Source organism: Xyrauchen texanus, chromosome 34 (genome assembly GCF_025860055.1).
Source record: "Xyrauchen texanus isolate HMW12.3.18 chromosome 34, RBS_HiC_50CHRs, whole genome shotgun sequence".
Lineage (NCBI taxonomy): Eukaryota > Metazoa > Chordata > Actinopteri > Cypriniformes > Catostomidae > Xyrauchen > Xyrauchen texanus.
The window spans coordinates 21,797,593-21,813,449 of record NC_068309.1 but is presented as its reverse complement, the minus strand read 5'-3'; the positions used below and the strand labels follow the sequence as shown (position 1 = coordinate 21,813,449).

Genomic DNA, 15,857 nt, shown 5'->3' with positions numbered 1-15,857 from the left:
TTACGGCGTTGTTCTGTGAGATTTTTACATTTCTCACCTTTATGAGTGACAATCTTCGGTACTCTATAAAAACCCTTTCCCTTTTCTCGATTAGAACGATTGGAGCAGCCGTAAACTACACAAAACATTGGCATTTTGCCAGACGGCAGATCCTCAGCTATTTCACTTCCTGCCCTCCATTTGAATTGCGCGCTCTCGTGATGCGGCAGCGTGACGTCACGTGAAACCAACCTATTACTGCCTTAATGTAATTCATTCACAGTACTTTTATTTTCTTATGTTCATAATGTCCTGTTAAATGCATATTTTAGTTTATATTGTATAGTGTATATTGTTATTATATTTTTTATTTTATTTGATTCATTACCTTGCACCTTATTTTAATTCTATCTTATCATTATTATTATTTGTCTTGTCATTATCTGTTTTGTGCATTAATGCTTTGGCAATATTGTATGTAAACACAATCATGCCAATAAAGTACTTTTAAATTTAAAATTGAAATTAAAATTGATTAAGACTGGGAAACAATGAAAAGACTTCCACGGTTAAAATAATGCGCGGGGAAATTAGCCTTACAGTTAGCGGTTTCCTTGCCCCCTGCTGCCCTCTGCTGGTCATCAACAGCACAGGCCACATTGAACGGAGTTCAACCTACAAATTGAATTTTGTGAATACAAAAATACAAGTTCATAGATTTCTAATAGAATTGTTGAATTTACAGCTTAAACATTGTTAGGTCTACAACCCTTAAACTGCATGGAAGCCCAGGAGTGCCATTTACAAAAGAATGAAGGAATAAATTATCAATATATTAATTTGAAAATAAAAATGTGAATATATAAACCATTTTGTTTAAAAATGGACAAATAAATTGACATGCTTAAATGTGCTTTATATACGGCATTCATTTGTGTTCGGTTTGTGCTGATTTGTGCCGTTGAAAGAAACACTGTTACTATATCCAGGGGCGTCGGACTGGGGGGGTGAAGGGTACCGAGTACCCAGGGCCCGAGGCAGGGGGGGCCCCTTAGAAGTCAGTTTTCTATACATACATATTTGGTAGGGGGGCCCAGCAAGATGGTTTGTACCCAGGGCCCAAAATTTGGTGCTACGCCCCTGACTATATCCCTTCCTTAGATATAGCAATAAACTTTGACAGCAGTGACGTCACTCCAAATTGCTCCAGACCGGTGTCATTCGTTTGTGCTCGATTTGTCAAAAGAAACATAATCTTTTCCTTTCTTTGTATTTAACAAGATAACTATGGAGCAGGAAGTGGTCATGTGTCTGTCACTGGGGAGAGAGGAAGCAGTAAGGACCATCACCTGGTGATTGTTAACACTAAACACCTGTGTCTCATTACAGTGATGACAGAGACGGGTTTGAAAAGGCTGCCGAGAATGCTGGGGAGTCAGAAACAAAGACATCTGAATTGTGAAGCTGAAGTGCATATGCTGTTGTAAAGCTGAAGTGCATATACTATTGTGAAGCAGAAAATCCATTAAAACTTGACTTACCTGGACTGCCACCCCGCTTCCTGCTCCCTTCCTTATTTCTGGAACCTTTTACACTGGTGCATAAACCCAGGGGAGCAGTCCAAGCTCTCTCTCTCTCTCTCTCTCTCTCTCTCTCTCTCTCTCTCTCCCTGCTAGTCCTCTCCCTCTTGTCCCTCCCTCTCGACCTGTTCCCACCCCCTGGAAATATGCGCTGGCCCCTCCCCTACCCCTCTCCATTGTCCTTCCCAGGGTGATGTTTCCGCCACCACGGGTGCAACCGGGGAACCTGGGCTGGCCTGTTGGAGTTGCGGGGAACCAGGACACGTCCAAGACCAGTGCCTGGTGATGGAGGTGGGGACATGGATCCAGGTCCTCGACATGCCACAAGTTGCCCCTGATCGAGCTGTACGCAGATGGTGTATGGCATGACGTGAATGTCAGCTGGAGAATATTCACCAGATATTCCAGATATTCCATCACCATATCGAGACTCCAACAGGAGTGGCAGTGCATAGTCGGCCGTACCGCTTGCCCAAACATAAGAAAAAAGTGATTTGGGTAATAGAAGAATCGCACCGCGATTGGGCCAGCCTGGTTTTTCTTGTACCTAGGAGTGTCGGGTCAGTCCAGTTCTGTGTTGATTACTGGAAATTCAACACTGTGTCTAAATTTAACACGTTCCCAATGCCCCGAATTGACAAACTGCTCAATCGGTTGAGTGTGGCTCAATTTTATTCAACACTGGATTTAACTAATGGATATTAGCAGATCCCCTTAACTCCACTATCCTGTGAAAAAAAGGCCTTTTCCACACCGTTCGGATTACACCAATTCGTCACTCTTTCATTTGGTTTGTTCGGGGCTCCCGCTACGTTCCAGCGACTCATGGATAAGATTCTCCGGCCGCACACTATGGATGCCACTGCCTATTTAGATGACATCATTATATACAGTAGTGATTGGCAGAGGCATATGCAGCATCTAAGAGCCGTTCTGTGGTCGCTGAGGCAGACAGGGCTCACAGCAAACAAACCTGAAAAAGTGTGCAATTGGGTGGGTGGAAGTGCGGTCTATGGGCTTCCGCTTGGGTCATGGGCAGGTTGTCCCCAAATTGATAAGACCACAGTGATAGCGGCCTGCCCACATCCCAAGTCCAAAAACGAGGTGAGGGAGTTCATGGGGCTGGCTGGCTATTACAGAATGTTTGTCTAAAATGTTTCTGATGTCAACAGCCCCTTGACTGATCTCACTAAAAAGCGGGCACCAGATCTGGTCCATTAAACAGAGGCGTGCCAACAGGCTTTCACAAGAGTGAAATCTGCACTTTGTGGTGGGCCTCTTTACATGCTCCTAACTTCTCTCTCTCTCCTTTATTTTACAGATAGATGCATCAGAGAGGGGGTTATGGGCAGTGCTCTCACAGGAGGGGGTGGAGCGCCCCGTGCTGTACATTCGTTTTAAGGTCTATTTGAGAGAGACCAAGTACAGCACCATTGAGGAAGAGTGCCTTGCCATCAAGTGGGCGGTCATAAACCTCCGCTACTACCTGCTGGGGTGGACCTTCATCCTCCAATTAGATCATGCATGGGTCACTCGTTAGTATCTGGAACTTCAGCCCTTCATATTTAAGTTGGTCCACAGGCCGGGGCCACAAATGGTTGTGGCTGACTTCCTCTCCTGGAATGGGGGGGTTAGCAGGCCGGACATTGCCCGGGACTGAGTCGGGCTGTGTGGTATGTGGAGCATGACCATGTCATATGTCTGTCACTGGGGAGCCTATTTTATTGTGTAGCTGAAGCCTGTTTTGTTGTGAAGCTGAAAATCCATTAAAACTTGACTTACCTGGACTGCTACCCCGCTTCCCGCTCCCTTCCTTATTCCTGGAACCTTTTACAATAACTTTTGGGAGCCATGAAATCTTGCAGGCTAAGCCTCATGTCAATCGCTCTCACCTGTATACATCATTTGTGCTCGCTTCTGGTTTGAGCCGTGTTTGGTATCTTTGAAGCATAAATTCTTTTGGCAAAGATTTAATCTTTCACCACATCAAACTCAAACATATCTCTCTTTCTCTGTAGGTAAATAACAGATTTGGTCAGATATTTAAACCAGGGATGAAAACTACTCACCTTTCATCTAAAGTCAACTTTTCTGAAGCTAATTTGCCCAATTTGTTTGGTAAAATTTCTAAATTGTCCTTATTCAAATATTTTTAAATGGTTACTTTAAGCTGGTTACTCTAAACTTGAAATTCAGTTATGCTCGATTATAGTAATAGTAAAACATAGCAACATACAATAAAAATCAAATATTATATATATTTTTTGTGAAGTTAGTGAATTAAATTATTTATTTAATATTATTTTTTAAAGAAACGTAGCGAACAAGTGTCCACCAAACAAATTCATAATTTGAAAGCATCCCAGGATGCACCTGAAGTAGATTGAGAAAATAAACTGTGTGGAGAGCTGGAGTAGACAAAAGGCTGCACTGAAGAAGTTCAAATGAAAGATGTTTCTGACTTAATTTGTGTTGGTCACTGCATAATATCCATATTTTTGAGTTACTTCTTTGTTTTGATGATGCTATACTTTAAAATCTAAAATGTGCAGTAACAAATAATAAAGAATAGGTAAGTGTGATCAAACTTTTCTTCTTTAGCTTCTAGCTAAATTAAAATCAAAACAAGCAAATTCAGAGCTGAATGTGACTATTTAGACTACTTATGAAAAAAATCTGAATAATGAATAAATCAAAAGTGTGCGAGTAAATCAAAAGTTGATAAACAAATCAAAATTTGCAGCACAAACACTGACAATGTTTGTTTGACAAAGTTTGATGGGCTGAAATATTAAATCTTTGCCAAAAGAATTAATGCTTCAACGATACCAAACACGGCACAAACCAGAAGCGAGCACAAACGATGGAAAGGTTAGAGTGATTGACATGGGGTTTAGCCTGAATGATTTCACGGCTCCAAAAAGCCATCTTGTTAAATACAAAAAAGGAAAGCATTATGATATTTCTTTTAAATGCACAAATCGAGCACAAACGAATGACACAGGTTCAGAAAGAGTCGACCACATGGAGTGGAAAGTGAGGCACACAGTAAAAAAAAATCAAATAATGTGTAATATCTCAAACACAGAACCAGCACAAATGTTAATTTTTGCGGCACATATCAGCAGGAACGAATAGATTTTGTAATGCTTTAATTAAATTGGGTGCCTACTTCACAGAGGTAAAGCAATTGCTTCTCTGCACTGCCACTACAGCTATTCACATGTTTCATAACTGTATTACCACTCTCTCTGACATATTTGTGAACAAAGCATTGATCATAAGCTGGGAAATGATAAAACTGTGCTAAACTTGTTTGTTTATAAAGCTTAATAAAGTGTTATCTTTCCTTTACACAACAGAAGATCTTTTTATCTTCCAGTAAGTTTAGTGAATGTTTCATTTTACACAATTCTAGCAGTGAAGGGGTAAAACATTTGTTGGTTATTTTTCTCTGAAAACATCTGGCCTAAATTTTGGACATTTTACCTCAAACATCTTTGAGATGTTAATTGTCATTATCTGTGTCAGTTAAATTTTGCCTATAAAATAGTCGATTCGGGTACAATTAAAATGTAAATTCATTCAAAATTCTAAATGTTACACCCATACACTGCAATTGTAAAAGATGAATGTGATAAAAGAAGTTGTACATTGTGTATTTACTTTGTGTAAAGCTACTGTCAGTGAATAAACATCTTTATGAAGATGAGCACAACAAAAGATTAAGCGCAAACTTTATTCACAACATTATAAACAGATACATTTTAATTTTAATTTGAAAGAGAGCTCCATATATATATATATATTCCTATTGTGTATTTCCATATATATATTTTATTTTCTATTCACTTTTTTTTTTATTCTATATTTTGTATTATTATCTCTGCCTTGTTGCTGTATTGTTTGTGCACTGGAAGCTCCTGTCACCAAGACAAATTCCTTGTATGTTTAAGCATACTTGGCAATAAAGCTCATTCTGATTCTGATAAGTTGTGGAAAGTCCATCAGCTTTCTCCAGTCACTCCAGTTGTTACCGTTGCTCACATCCGTCATGTTTTTAAGTTCGGGCGGGTCAGTAGGCTGGTCCTGTTGACAGCATCATGATTACCAGCTCCCATCCTTGACACATGTCACTGTGCATGCTCAGGTAGGGCTGAGTTCAGCATTTCACAGCCACAGTGAATGAGCCACCATTAACTCCTGATATGATTTGTATCCTTTTCTTATGCACAGGACTGGCAGATCCAATAATATCACATGAACTGCTTATACTGTTGTCCAATGACAGGCTTTCTTACATCCTCTTCGAGTGATACAGAAAGGGGGTGTGTCTTATAACTGAGTCGAAAATTCATTGGTTGCTCTCAAGAGTCAACAGTACAATGGCAGAGGGTCTGCTCAGTGAGTAAAGACACTGACTACCACCCCTGGAGTCGCAAGTTCGAATCCAGGGTGTGCTGAGTGACTCTAGCCAGGTCTCCTAAGCAGGCAAATTGGCCCGGTTGCTAGGGAGCGTAGAGTCACATGGGGTAACTATCTCGTGGTTGCTATAATGTGGTTCTTGTTGGGGCACGTGGTGAGTTGTGCGTGGAAGCCATGGAGAATAGTGTGAAGCCTCCACACGCACTATGTCTCCCCAGTAACGCTCTCAACAAGCCACGTGATAATATGTGTGGATTGACGATCTCAGATGCTGAGGCAACTGATATGTGTCCTCCACACTACGACACCACAAGGACTTAGAGTGCATTGGGAATTGGGCATTCCAAACAGTCCAATGGCATTTTTTTCTACTTGATTCTCAGTTGGAGAAAGAAAAGGAAAAGAAAAAGATAAAAGAAAAGGAAAAGAAAAAGAAAAGACATTGGTTAATAGATGAGGACAAGCATTTGACAAATAAATTAAGAAAAGAAATTGCCAAATACCTTTATAATATACAATTTAAAAGGTGCTTTTAAAATGCATTAAAAAGTGTATTTAAAAGACTCATTAATGTACTTGTTTATTACTAAATTTAGTGACATTTTTTACATGAAAAATATGATTTATTAATGCACAATTTTATTTTTAAATATAGTTACAGTTTTAAACACGAATTAAATAAACATTTAAATGTGTATTTTTATTTGTCCATTTATAAATTGATTATTCAAGTTTTTATTTTCAAATTAATAGATTGAAAATATATTCCTTAATTATTTTTTAAGTGGCACTCCTGGTCCTCCATAGTATGGACTTATAAATGGTAAAAGAAAAGGAAAAGTCAAACAATAAAGAAAAGCTATTGCCCAATGAATGAAGAAAAGCAATGGACAAATCTTTTTAAAATGCAATTTAAAGGTGCATTTAAAATGACTTATTAATGTGCTGTTTTATTGCTAAATATAAGTACATTTTAAAACATTAATTAAATAAACACATTTAAATGTGTTTATTTATTTGTCAGTTTATAAATTGGCTTATTCATTCACATTTTTATTCTCAAATGAAGAGATTGGTAATGTAGTCCTTCATTCTTTTGTAAATGGCACTCCTGGGCTTCCATAAAACTGGTTTGACTGTAGTATAACGTAACAACTTATACTACATTGAACCTAGTGTACTTTTTAACCAGGCAATTATAATGTAAAAACTAAATTGTATAACTTTACTATCGTTTTCCTAAAGCGAGTTTTATATAATTTAAGGTCTTTAGGAACATTGTACGAACGTTTTATGAACGTTGTCTTGGCGTTTGGGAGCCTTTATACTGAACAGAGCCGGAATTATTTATTTCAGCAGCACAATCGTCATCCGAAGAAACGCCCCCTGGTGTGGAATTGGCCAATCACACGATGACTTTAGAGCCCCTCCTCTAACTTGTACCATGTGACGACTTGCCGCGAATTTCAACTAGTTTCCTGTTTAGGCGCGCACAGAAGCGTTTTAGCTGTGCTTAAAGACCTTTTGGCTTTTTCAAAATTATAAAAAGCAAGTTTAAGCTGTGCGTATATAATATTTCATTGTAAATACAATGGCTACTCCTCCCAAGAGATTTTGTTCAAGCCTCGACGCTGACCTCAGTTTCGAAAAAAGGGCATTGAAGATCTCTCTAGAGGGAAACATTGGTAAGTTAAACCTATTTTTTCTATTGCAAAAGTTACATACACAAATACATACCACCTAATATATAATCGAAGTGGCATTTACAGTGGGTATTACTGTTATTATTTTTGATTAATGAGCCAGTAAGCCGCAAATAAGAGCTGTTTTTTTGTATTTGTACAGTAGCACGGTTGGCGCCAAATACTTTATGCACATTTGCTGAACAATCACACACACAATTTTAATTATTAGCTCTATCGTGTAATTTTTACACAATTCATCAGGAAATAATAGTGTTCAATACATCAATGTCCCAAATAATGTGTCTGATTACACTGTATATACATTTATGTTAAAAAGTAATCCATTACCATAGAGAAATGGATGACAATTAAACAAATTAAAGTAATCCGAATCAGAACCATGATGATTAAGCTAAAGATATGATTATAGAGAATTGTATATAATATTTATAATAAATAATTGACATTTTTTTGACAGACTGTTTTTGTTGTTAGTTTGCACTAGTTAATAAAATCAATTTCTCAATATATCTGCATATCCTTTAAGGATTTAAAAACAATTTGTCTGTTAAAAAAAAAAAAGCTGCAGGGAAGACAACTTTTGTGCGTTTGTTGGAGCAGACATCAGATGAGTGGGAGGTCATACCAGAGCCCATTGGGAAGTGGTGCAATGTGCAGACCACGGAAAATGAATTTGAGGTATGACTATTAAAGATTTCCAAACATGGCCTCAAATGTTTCTTTGAATGGCTTCTTATATTTGCTCTCCTTCAAACCCTGTAGGAGCTTAGCACATCCCAGAAGAGTGGAGGCAACCTTCTGCAGATGTTATATGACAAGCCCAGCCGCTGGTCTTACACTTTCCAGACCTACGCCTGCCTGAGTCGTGTCCGTTCACAGCTTCAGCCTCCCTCTGCCAAGCTTCAGCAGGCTGAGAAACCAGTCCAGTTCTATGAGCGTTCGGTGTACAGTGACCGGTACATAACGTATTCTCTCCATATAGAAGATTGCCTTTGCAAATTTGCTGAAAACATGGTGAGAGGAATTTTAAAGGTGAAGTAGATATTTATTAAAATTCTATTGTTTATTTTTTGTAGATATGTGTTTGCCTCCAACCTCTTTGAGTCTGGAGATTTGAATGAGACCGAGTGGGCCATCTACCAAGATTGGCATTCATGGCTCCTTACTCAGTTTGAGTCTCAGCTTGAGCTGGATGCTATGATCTATCTCCGTGCTGACCCCGAGGTACCAAGCTGCTCTTTACCTTGTGCAAGGTTCAACCTTCACCTTAAAATAATGCGTGTGTGTGATATTCTAGGACATTACAATTTATTGTTTAAACATATGTTCTGCAGAGATGTATGCAGCGTCTTCAGTTCAGAGGGCGAGAGGAGGAACAGGGGATTCCACTGGAGTATCTGGAGAAGCTGCATTATAAGCATGAGTGTTGGCTGTACAATCGGACCACAAAGTAAGTGAATATTTTAATATGTGCTCAAATGTATATTTGAACAATTTGTAGTTAACCTATTTGAGCAACCTAAATGGATATCTTATCATCTACAGGCTGGATTTTGAGTATCTTAAAGACCTTCCCATTCTAGTCCTGGATGTTAATGAGGACTTCAAAAATGACAGAATTAAACAAGAAGGTGTAATTGACAAGGTATGTACAGTATATTTGTGTCTGTGGCCAAATGCTATTATTGTTTTAGTATTTACCCTAGTGGTATTGCATTCTCATTATTTTGCATTTTATAGTAAAATGTTTAAGAAATGCCATATTTGGACATGATCTAAAATGACTAACTGTTTCTGTTATTTTCAGGTCAGAGAGTTTCTGAACACACTATAGCATCTAAATATTTTGATCTTTGTATATCATGTATACTGGTGTTGTATCACTAGTTTTCAATATCAATGCCTTTTGTCACTTGAATGAATTACTTGTTTTGTTTTAATGCTTTTTAGCTTATTGTATATATATATATATATATATATTTGTTTCTGTACTATTAAAACTTGATTTTTACTATTTAACACAACTGTATGTAAATTATTATTTTTAAACCATTAACATTTATGTATAAAAGGCAGAACAGTAACAATTTTAAATGTGAAGTGGACAAAACACCACATCACATACATGTAGTATACCATCACGTGGCAAAACAAAAAGATTGGTGGAGTTGTACAATTAGTGTGGCTTGTTTTTGGATTCTTTTGTCACACATTAGTCATTAAAAAAGTACAGATGTAATATGTATACATTTAAATATAAAACATGAATGTTGTAGCATTGTTATACAATAGTGTTCAGAGATCAACATTAATTCAGTTAGAATGGCAGTGGGAATAAAACTGAAATGGTTCAAGGTTGATTCTTTTTCCAAAAGAAACTTAAATAGAAATATAAAATGCAAGGTATTTCATAGTTCTTAATGCACCATCCTCATGCTGATCTTTCTTTACTTAAAATAGTAGACACCACAAAAGTATATAAATATAACAGTAAAATAATAAAGAGGTAATTTGGAATAATTGCTGTATAACATGTCAAATAATGTAAAGCTGCTGCTATTGTATTCAAAGAATAGCACCTTAGAATGCTGTTCTGAGATGCGGGTTGGTGCTGTTTTGTCTACACAATATTAGGCAGGTGGTTTTAATGTTGTGAGTGATATATGTGTGTGTATATATATATATATATATATATATATATAAGAGAGAATGAACCTTCAATGTAGGCTACATACACAGATGTGAACAGAAAAGTACATTAGTATTTTTTTATTTGTAGTTTTTTTAAAGAAAGAAAATGATATAACCACTATAATACTACATCAGGATGGTATTTGGCATCTTCTGAAATGCCGATTATTTTTTAACTTTGACTGAGATTGCATGTTGAATAGCTGGGAATATTTTGATCTTTACTTCACATAGCATTATGGTTTTAGGGATTTCCTCTACATTGTTTCCCCGTCAAAATTAAACTACAAGTCCCACAACATGATCAGACTTCCACAGAAATCCGGGTATTGCCTCACACAGGTCGGTCGCGCCCTCGCATGCTGTTGACACAGTTGTCCTAACATGTCAAATAATGTAAAGCTGCTGCTATTGTATTCAAAGAGATCCAAAGGTCTACAGATTTTAAATTGTCAACATATTTTTAATTATGCCACATTATTTTCTTAATAATGTTAAAAGTTATGAAAAGAATTCGACAGTTTTTGACCAGCTAAACTGACACCTTGTGGTTCATTTTACATTGCATTACTGTAAACATGACACCTTGAAAATTGTAACTTCTAAATATGTTTCTGAAAACAAATTAACCTCTACTTTCACGATATAGACAAAAATAGGCGTAACGTGAGGGCGGGAACTTGTGACAAGCGTGTCCGCGTCCAATGGTCTTTAATAAATGATGTTTCCTGGCGTTAAACTTAAGCCCTTTTGTAAACCAACCTTGACGTCGCGTTGTTTCGGTCGAGTAGCGTGTATTTTGACCAATCAGATTTCAGTACTCATCTCTCTCACCCAATAGTCTTCGCATATTTTGAACAAGGGCGGGCCAATACGCAAATGGAACGAAGTAGGATAGGTTGTTAGAAAGTTAATGGCTTGGGGGAAAGAGATTCTCTTCTCGCTTCAGGAGAGTTTGAGGATTTTTCTGAAGTAAAACGTAATTATTTTATAACATTATAACCCCAAAAGAAAGTGAAGAGACAACAAATCCTTCTCAAATATACGTATTATTTAGGAAATTATGCAGGATGCAGTAGCCGGGACGGCAATGCTGACGGACGGCTTCGAGGACGAGATTGACTCGGTGACTCCGCGTTCCCCTGCGTTAGGGATGGGGGTTGGAGCTACACCAGGAGCCGGACTCGGGGGCCTCGGGATCGCCGTCGGTGGCAAGAAAGTCCGCTTGTTCGGCGAGGCTGGAGGGCCTACTTCAGACAGACTTGATTTCAAACTCACAGCAGCCGCGGTGCTATCGTCGGGTCCTGGATCCGGCAGCGATGAGGATGAGGTGTCTGAGGTGAGAGTGAGTCAGTCAGCAAGAAATTGTGTATGTGTTTTAGCTTTCGTGCTATCACACGCTAGCTAGCTAGCTAGCTATCTCCGTCCAGCGTAAATAGGTTCCGTTCCCAACCCACCAGAAGCCTGCGAATTAATCACATACTCTCAAGAGGGCAGTGTATTCCGTGTCACAGTTGGCAACATACATGTAACGTCAGAGAGCGACTTTAGCAGCAATTTCAACAGTTTCTTTCGACACACGTTGCCAGTTGCGTTTCTAAATTGCTCAAATTGAGGCGAGTTAGCTTAGCTTAGCACAGACTCGGAGGCGAAGGCTGCGATTTGGGCCTAAAGTGAATATCAGCGGGCAACGCCATCGCCTGATAGTTAGGCATCCCAAATAATTTCACCGTGTTCTTTCACTAGTTTGTCAACCAGTTGCCACTTTACTGTATGCCATTTAAAGTGTAATACGCGATACTTTGCGTTACTGGCATGTCTTAGTGACACTCTGGGCTTAGTTTGGAAGTAATGTCGCTAGCTTGTAAGCTAAGTGAATCTTGGTACGTAACAAAATGTTAGCTGGAAAGGCAGTTCAGCAAAGCTTATCTGCGTGATTGTGCTTCACCAGGTCAATGCACCATGATGGTAAACTTACGCATTTGACTTAGATCTGACATATGTACTTTATGTACATGCCATTTGTTTCTTTATATGTTACAGACATGATTATCAGTATTTGGACATGAGTGAATATATCCCTATTGCAGTTTCTTAAATGACATGGATCTAAAATGTCTTTCACAATCATTTCCATTCTATGATAATGTAGTGTGACGCTGGTTTTCAAAACTTGTCATGCGCGTTTGTAGTCGCACATCAATGCCCGTTCAAGATGCACCTGTTAAATCCTGTTGAGGTTTAATCATCAATCCCAAAAGTCTGAAATTTCGCTTTAATTACAACCACTCATTTTGTCATCAAGTCTGTACGTCCACCTAATCCTGCCTTCTATAATCTCAGACAATTAGAATTTACATATCAAAGAAGACACAAAGTACAATGTGTAAACTGTAACAAATCTCAATTTCACAGAATTTATTTGAAAAGACATTATGTTGTGGATTTATGTCACACATGTTGTAATTTATGTCAACACAATACCTGTGTTGACAATAACTAGCAATCGCCATTCGAGAAATGCATGATGAAAAATTAATGCTACTTGCTCCACTAGCATGCAGTATTAAAAAAATAATTATCACGCTGTTGGCTGCAGAGAAACATTATGCCCCCTTTTAAAGTTAATGCCTGAAGTCAGGTTGAGTATAGCCTCAGATGGCACACCCACAGTCTGTGCCCTAACCCTCTGGTGCTTATAGAACACAAAACTGGAAAATGCTTTCTCGATCAAGTCAGTGCAAATCTGATTGGCTGGTTTGATGGATCTTACCCCAGCAGAAGCACATAACTCATAATGAAATAATCACAGAATTTGTACAAGTTTGCTAGATTAGTGACATCAAATCCTTTAAAGATATTCTGAGTTTTGTATTTGAGTACTTATCCACTATACTTTCACGTAGTAGAAAGTATAGTGGATATCCACAAGCCGAGCTGCATTTTCTGCTTTTACTTATTTATGTGTGTGAAATTCCCTATAATAAGGTTGTCTTTGCTGTACTTTTTACACATTTTATGCTCTTCTACTGTGTGTTTACTGTGCAATCGCTCGCAGAGACTCGCGGGCCGTTACATAAATTATTTCCCCATGTCTGCCTTTTATTATGGTATGGTACATCTTTGATAACCTGCCATTAAACACCCTGTAATGACAAAATTTACTGTGATTAGTCACTTTACATATCAGTAATATTGCTTTTCCTGTCTAAATGTGCGGTACTTGGCCAGTTGAAGTGGCCATAGACCCCAGATCTATGCCGTAGTCATAGATCTGGCTACGTGAGACTTGGTTGACTATACAGTTCAAGCATACGCGCTTCTGTGCTGACATGCTCACAAACATATATGCTGTTGTATTTCAGAACTACATGTGATTTCCCCTCTGTCTGGAGTACAGGGGTGTGTCTGTTGCCTTTTATAACTTGTAATGGGTGCCACTGTCACCCCCCTTGTGTTGTTGGTATTTGTTTGGAATTTAGGGGGAGGGGTACATGGTGGAGGTACATAGATGACATCAGGCTCAGGTAGGACCCACAATCCCAACAAGAATTCTAACACTCTGCATCCACTTCCTGTTAGGTCACCCTAAATGTTCAAATGCCCTGTAAACCTAAAATATACACAATGCTAACATGTTAAGAAATTATATTTAAGAGTTTCATATAACCAAAAGGAAATCTGAATCATGATAGCTAATCTGACCTGGAAGCCGGATCATGTGAGAATTTTTCATATTACGCTGATGAGATTACTGATCAATTGAATGCATTTAAATGCTTGGCATTCTCTACACTTTTTTTAGTTTTGCATGGAATAGAGCTGTTCAACTTGTAGTCAAAAAAACATCCCTCAGGATTTTCCTTTTTGTTTTTTATAATGTTTTAAAAATTATTTTTTTTACTTATGCACATAAGGTCTATGGTAAACATTACTTGATGATACATGGGTGTTTTGTTCTACAGAATACATTTCCCACAATCGTACCTCAATCGTGAATTTGGAGCTGCATTGAATTACATTTTATTTTAATTTTTTTTTAAACGGCGGCTTCAAAATTCTTTCAAAAAAAATAATGTTTATCACAGACTTTATTTTACTTATAATTTCAAAACCCCCATTATAAAAATTCAGAGGGAACCCATGGTGAACTAGACTTCTGGGTTTGCCTAAAAATTGACATCACAGCTGAACAGCTCTATTCTTCATTCATCTTAAGTCCAAAAATTTGCATAGCAGGATACACATTGATACGTCATATTTCGTATTTGTGTGTCCATCAACAGTGAATGTGATTACATGCACTAATTTACACCGATTAGGCTATTCATAATAATTCAACTATGTGTGTGATCTTGTAAAAGCTCAAACAGTTTTCCTTTATCGGGTTAAGGTCCTGAGCGGTTTAAGTAAAAATGGATCGACACCGGTAGATTTTTGCCCTCTACACTGATTTTGTATTGGCCTTCTTAACGGCTTATCCAGTAAGGCTGCACAATTAATCATATTTTAATCGCAATCACGATTTCTACTTCTCATAGTTAATTAAACATAATTGTCTGTGATATTAGTGAGCTAATAAACAGAAATTATCATCCAGGTAAAGTTGCAAATTGTTGCTCATTTTTATAATTGGCTGTGTCTAAAGAGAGAGGTCAAATAACAAGCGCTTTTGAAGTCTAGCTCTCTTCAGAAGTTTGCCACAGACCAATCAATTTTTCAGTTTTGAGCACACTCTGACATACAGAGCCACAGATTTTTTACGAGCATGTTTCTTATGTGCTTCGCTTTGGTAGGAGGTTTGCATCTGAAAGCTGGAACATGCTGCCTTCGGAGACTGTATATGGAGGTGAAATGAAAATCAGGTGCCTTTCAAACTGTTCTGAGGCCAGTCATTCAACAACTCTGTCTGTTCAGCCATTAACTGATTACGCAGCAACTCAACTGATTAAACTTTAGTTGCGTGCAGTGTTACAGTGGTTTTAGAGCGATGAATTTCATCTTGCACTCTCATTATATATTATACACCGGCAGCTGTGCTCGCAGTTCGGTACGTGCGCTTCGCTAACATGTGTTGAATGCGCTAAAAAGCACTCCAGATTTACCTCATTGCACATTTGCGTAATTTCAGGTATGTTTGGCCATTACAAGTGGCTAAAAATCTTAAGTAAACCCATGGCACCAGGGTTTTGTGGGTCATGGAGGAGATAAGAGCATTTCACTATGTTTGGATGAAGCACCAGAGCCTGCCAAAACTGTTGTCAAAAGAAACGACACACACACACACACACACTTCCTTAGTTTTTTTTTTTTTTATATATAATAAAAACGTAGTGTGTGTGGAGGAATAATGTGGACCTCCACACACGCTACGTCTCCCGGTAACGCGCTCAACAAGCCAAGTGATAAAATGCGCGGATTGACAATCTCAGACGCGGAGGCAACTGAGATTCGTCCTCCACCACCACCCAGATTG

General features: G+C 38.2%; 2 protein-coding genes across 5 annotated transcripts in view; both read left to right on the top strand.

Moving 5' to 3' along the window:
• Nucleotides 1–7,443: 7,443 nt before the first annotated feature.
• Nucleotides 7,444–9,614, top strand: zgc:110540 (deoxynucleoside kinase). Its single transcript, XM_052104674.1, has 7 exons — nucleotides 7,444–7,669; nucleotides 8,253–8,368; nucleotides 8,453–8,646; nucleotides 8,767–8,914; nucleotides 9,025–9,140; nucleotides 9,236–9,335; nucleotides 9,498–9,614. The coding sequence occupies exons 1-7, from the start codon at nucleotides 7,576–7,578 to the stop codon at nucleotides 9,522–9,524; spliced, it is 795 nt and encodes a 264-aa protein (XP_051960634.1). The 5' UTR covers nucleotides 7,444–7,575; the 3' UTR covers nucleotides 9,525–9,614.
• A 1,664-nt stretch (nucleotides 9,615–11,278) lies between these two features.
• The window catches only part of ankhd1 (ankyrin repeat and KH domain containing 1), a 72,970-nt gene continuing 68,391 nt past the window's right edge, over nucleotides 11,279–15,857 (top strand). For all 4 annotated transcript variants that reach the window (XM_052103971.1, XM_052103970.1, XM_052103969.1 and 1 more), the window contains exon 1: nucleotides 11,279–11,720. In XM_052103971.1, coding sequence (XP_051959931.1) covers nucleotides 11,445–11,720 — 276 coding nt within the window. In that variant the 5' untranslated portion in view covers nucleotides 11,279–11,444. The remainder of the gene's footprint in view (nucleotides 11,721–15,857) is intronic.

Coding starts and splice junctions, on each gene's coding strand:
- zgc:110540 (XM_052104674.1), top strand. CDS start 7,576: ATGGCTACTCCTCCCAAGAGATTTTGTTCAAGCCTCGACGCTGACCTC. Junction 8,369..8,452: donor CCACGGAAAATGAATTTGAG/GTATGACTATTA, acceptor CAAACCCTGTAG/GAGCTTAGCACATCCCAGAA. Junction 9,336..9,497: donor AAGAAGGTGTAATTGACAAG/GTATGTACAGTA, acceptor TGTTATTTTCAG/GTCAGAGAGTTTCTGAACAC.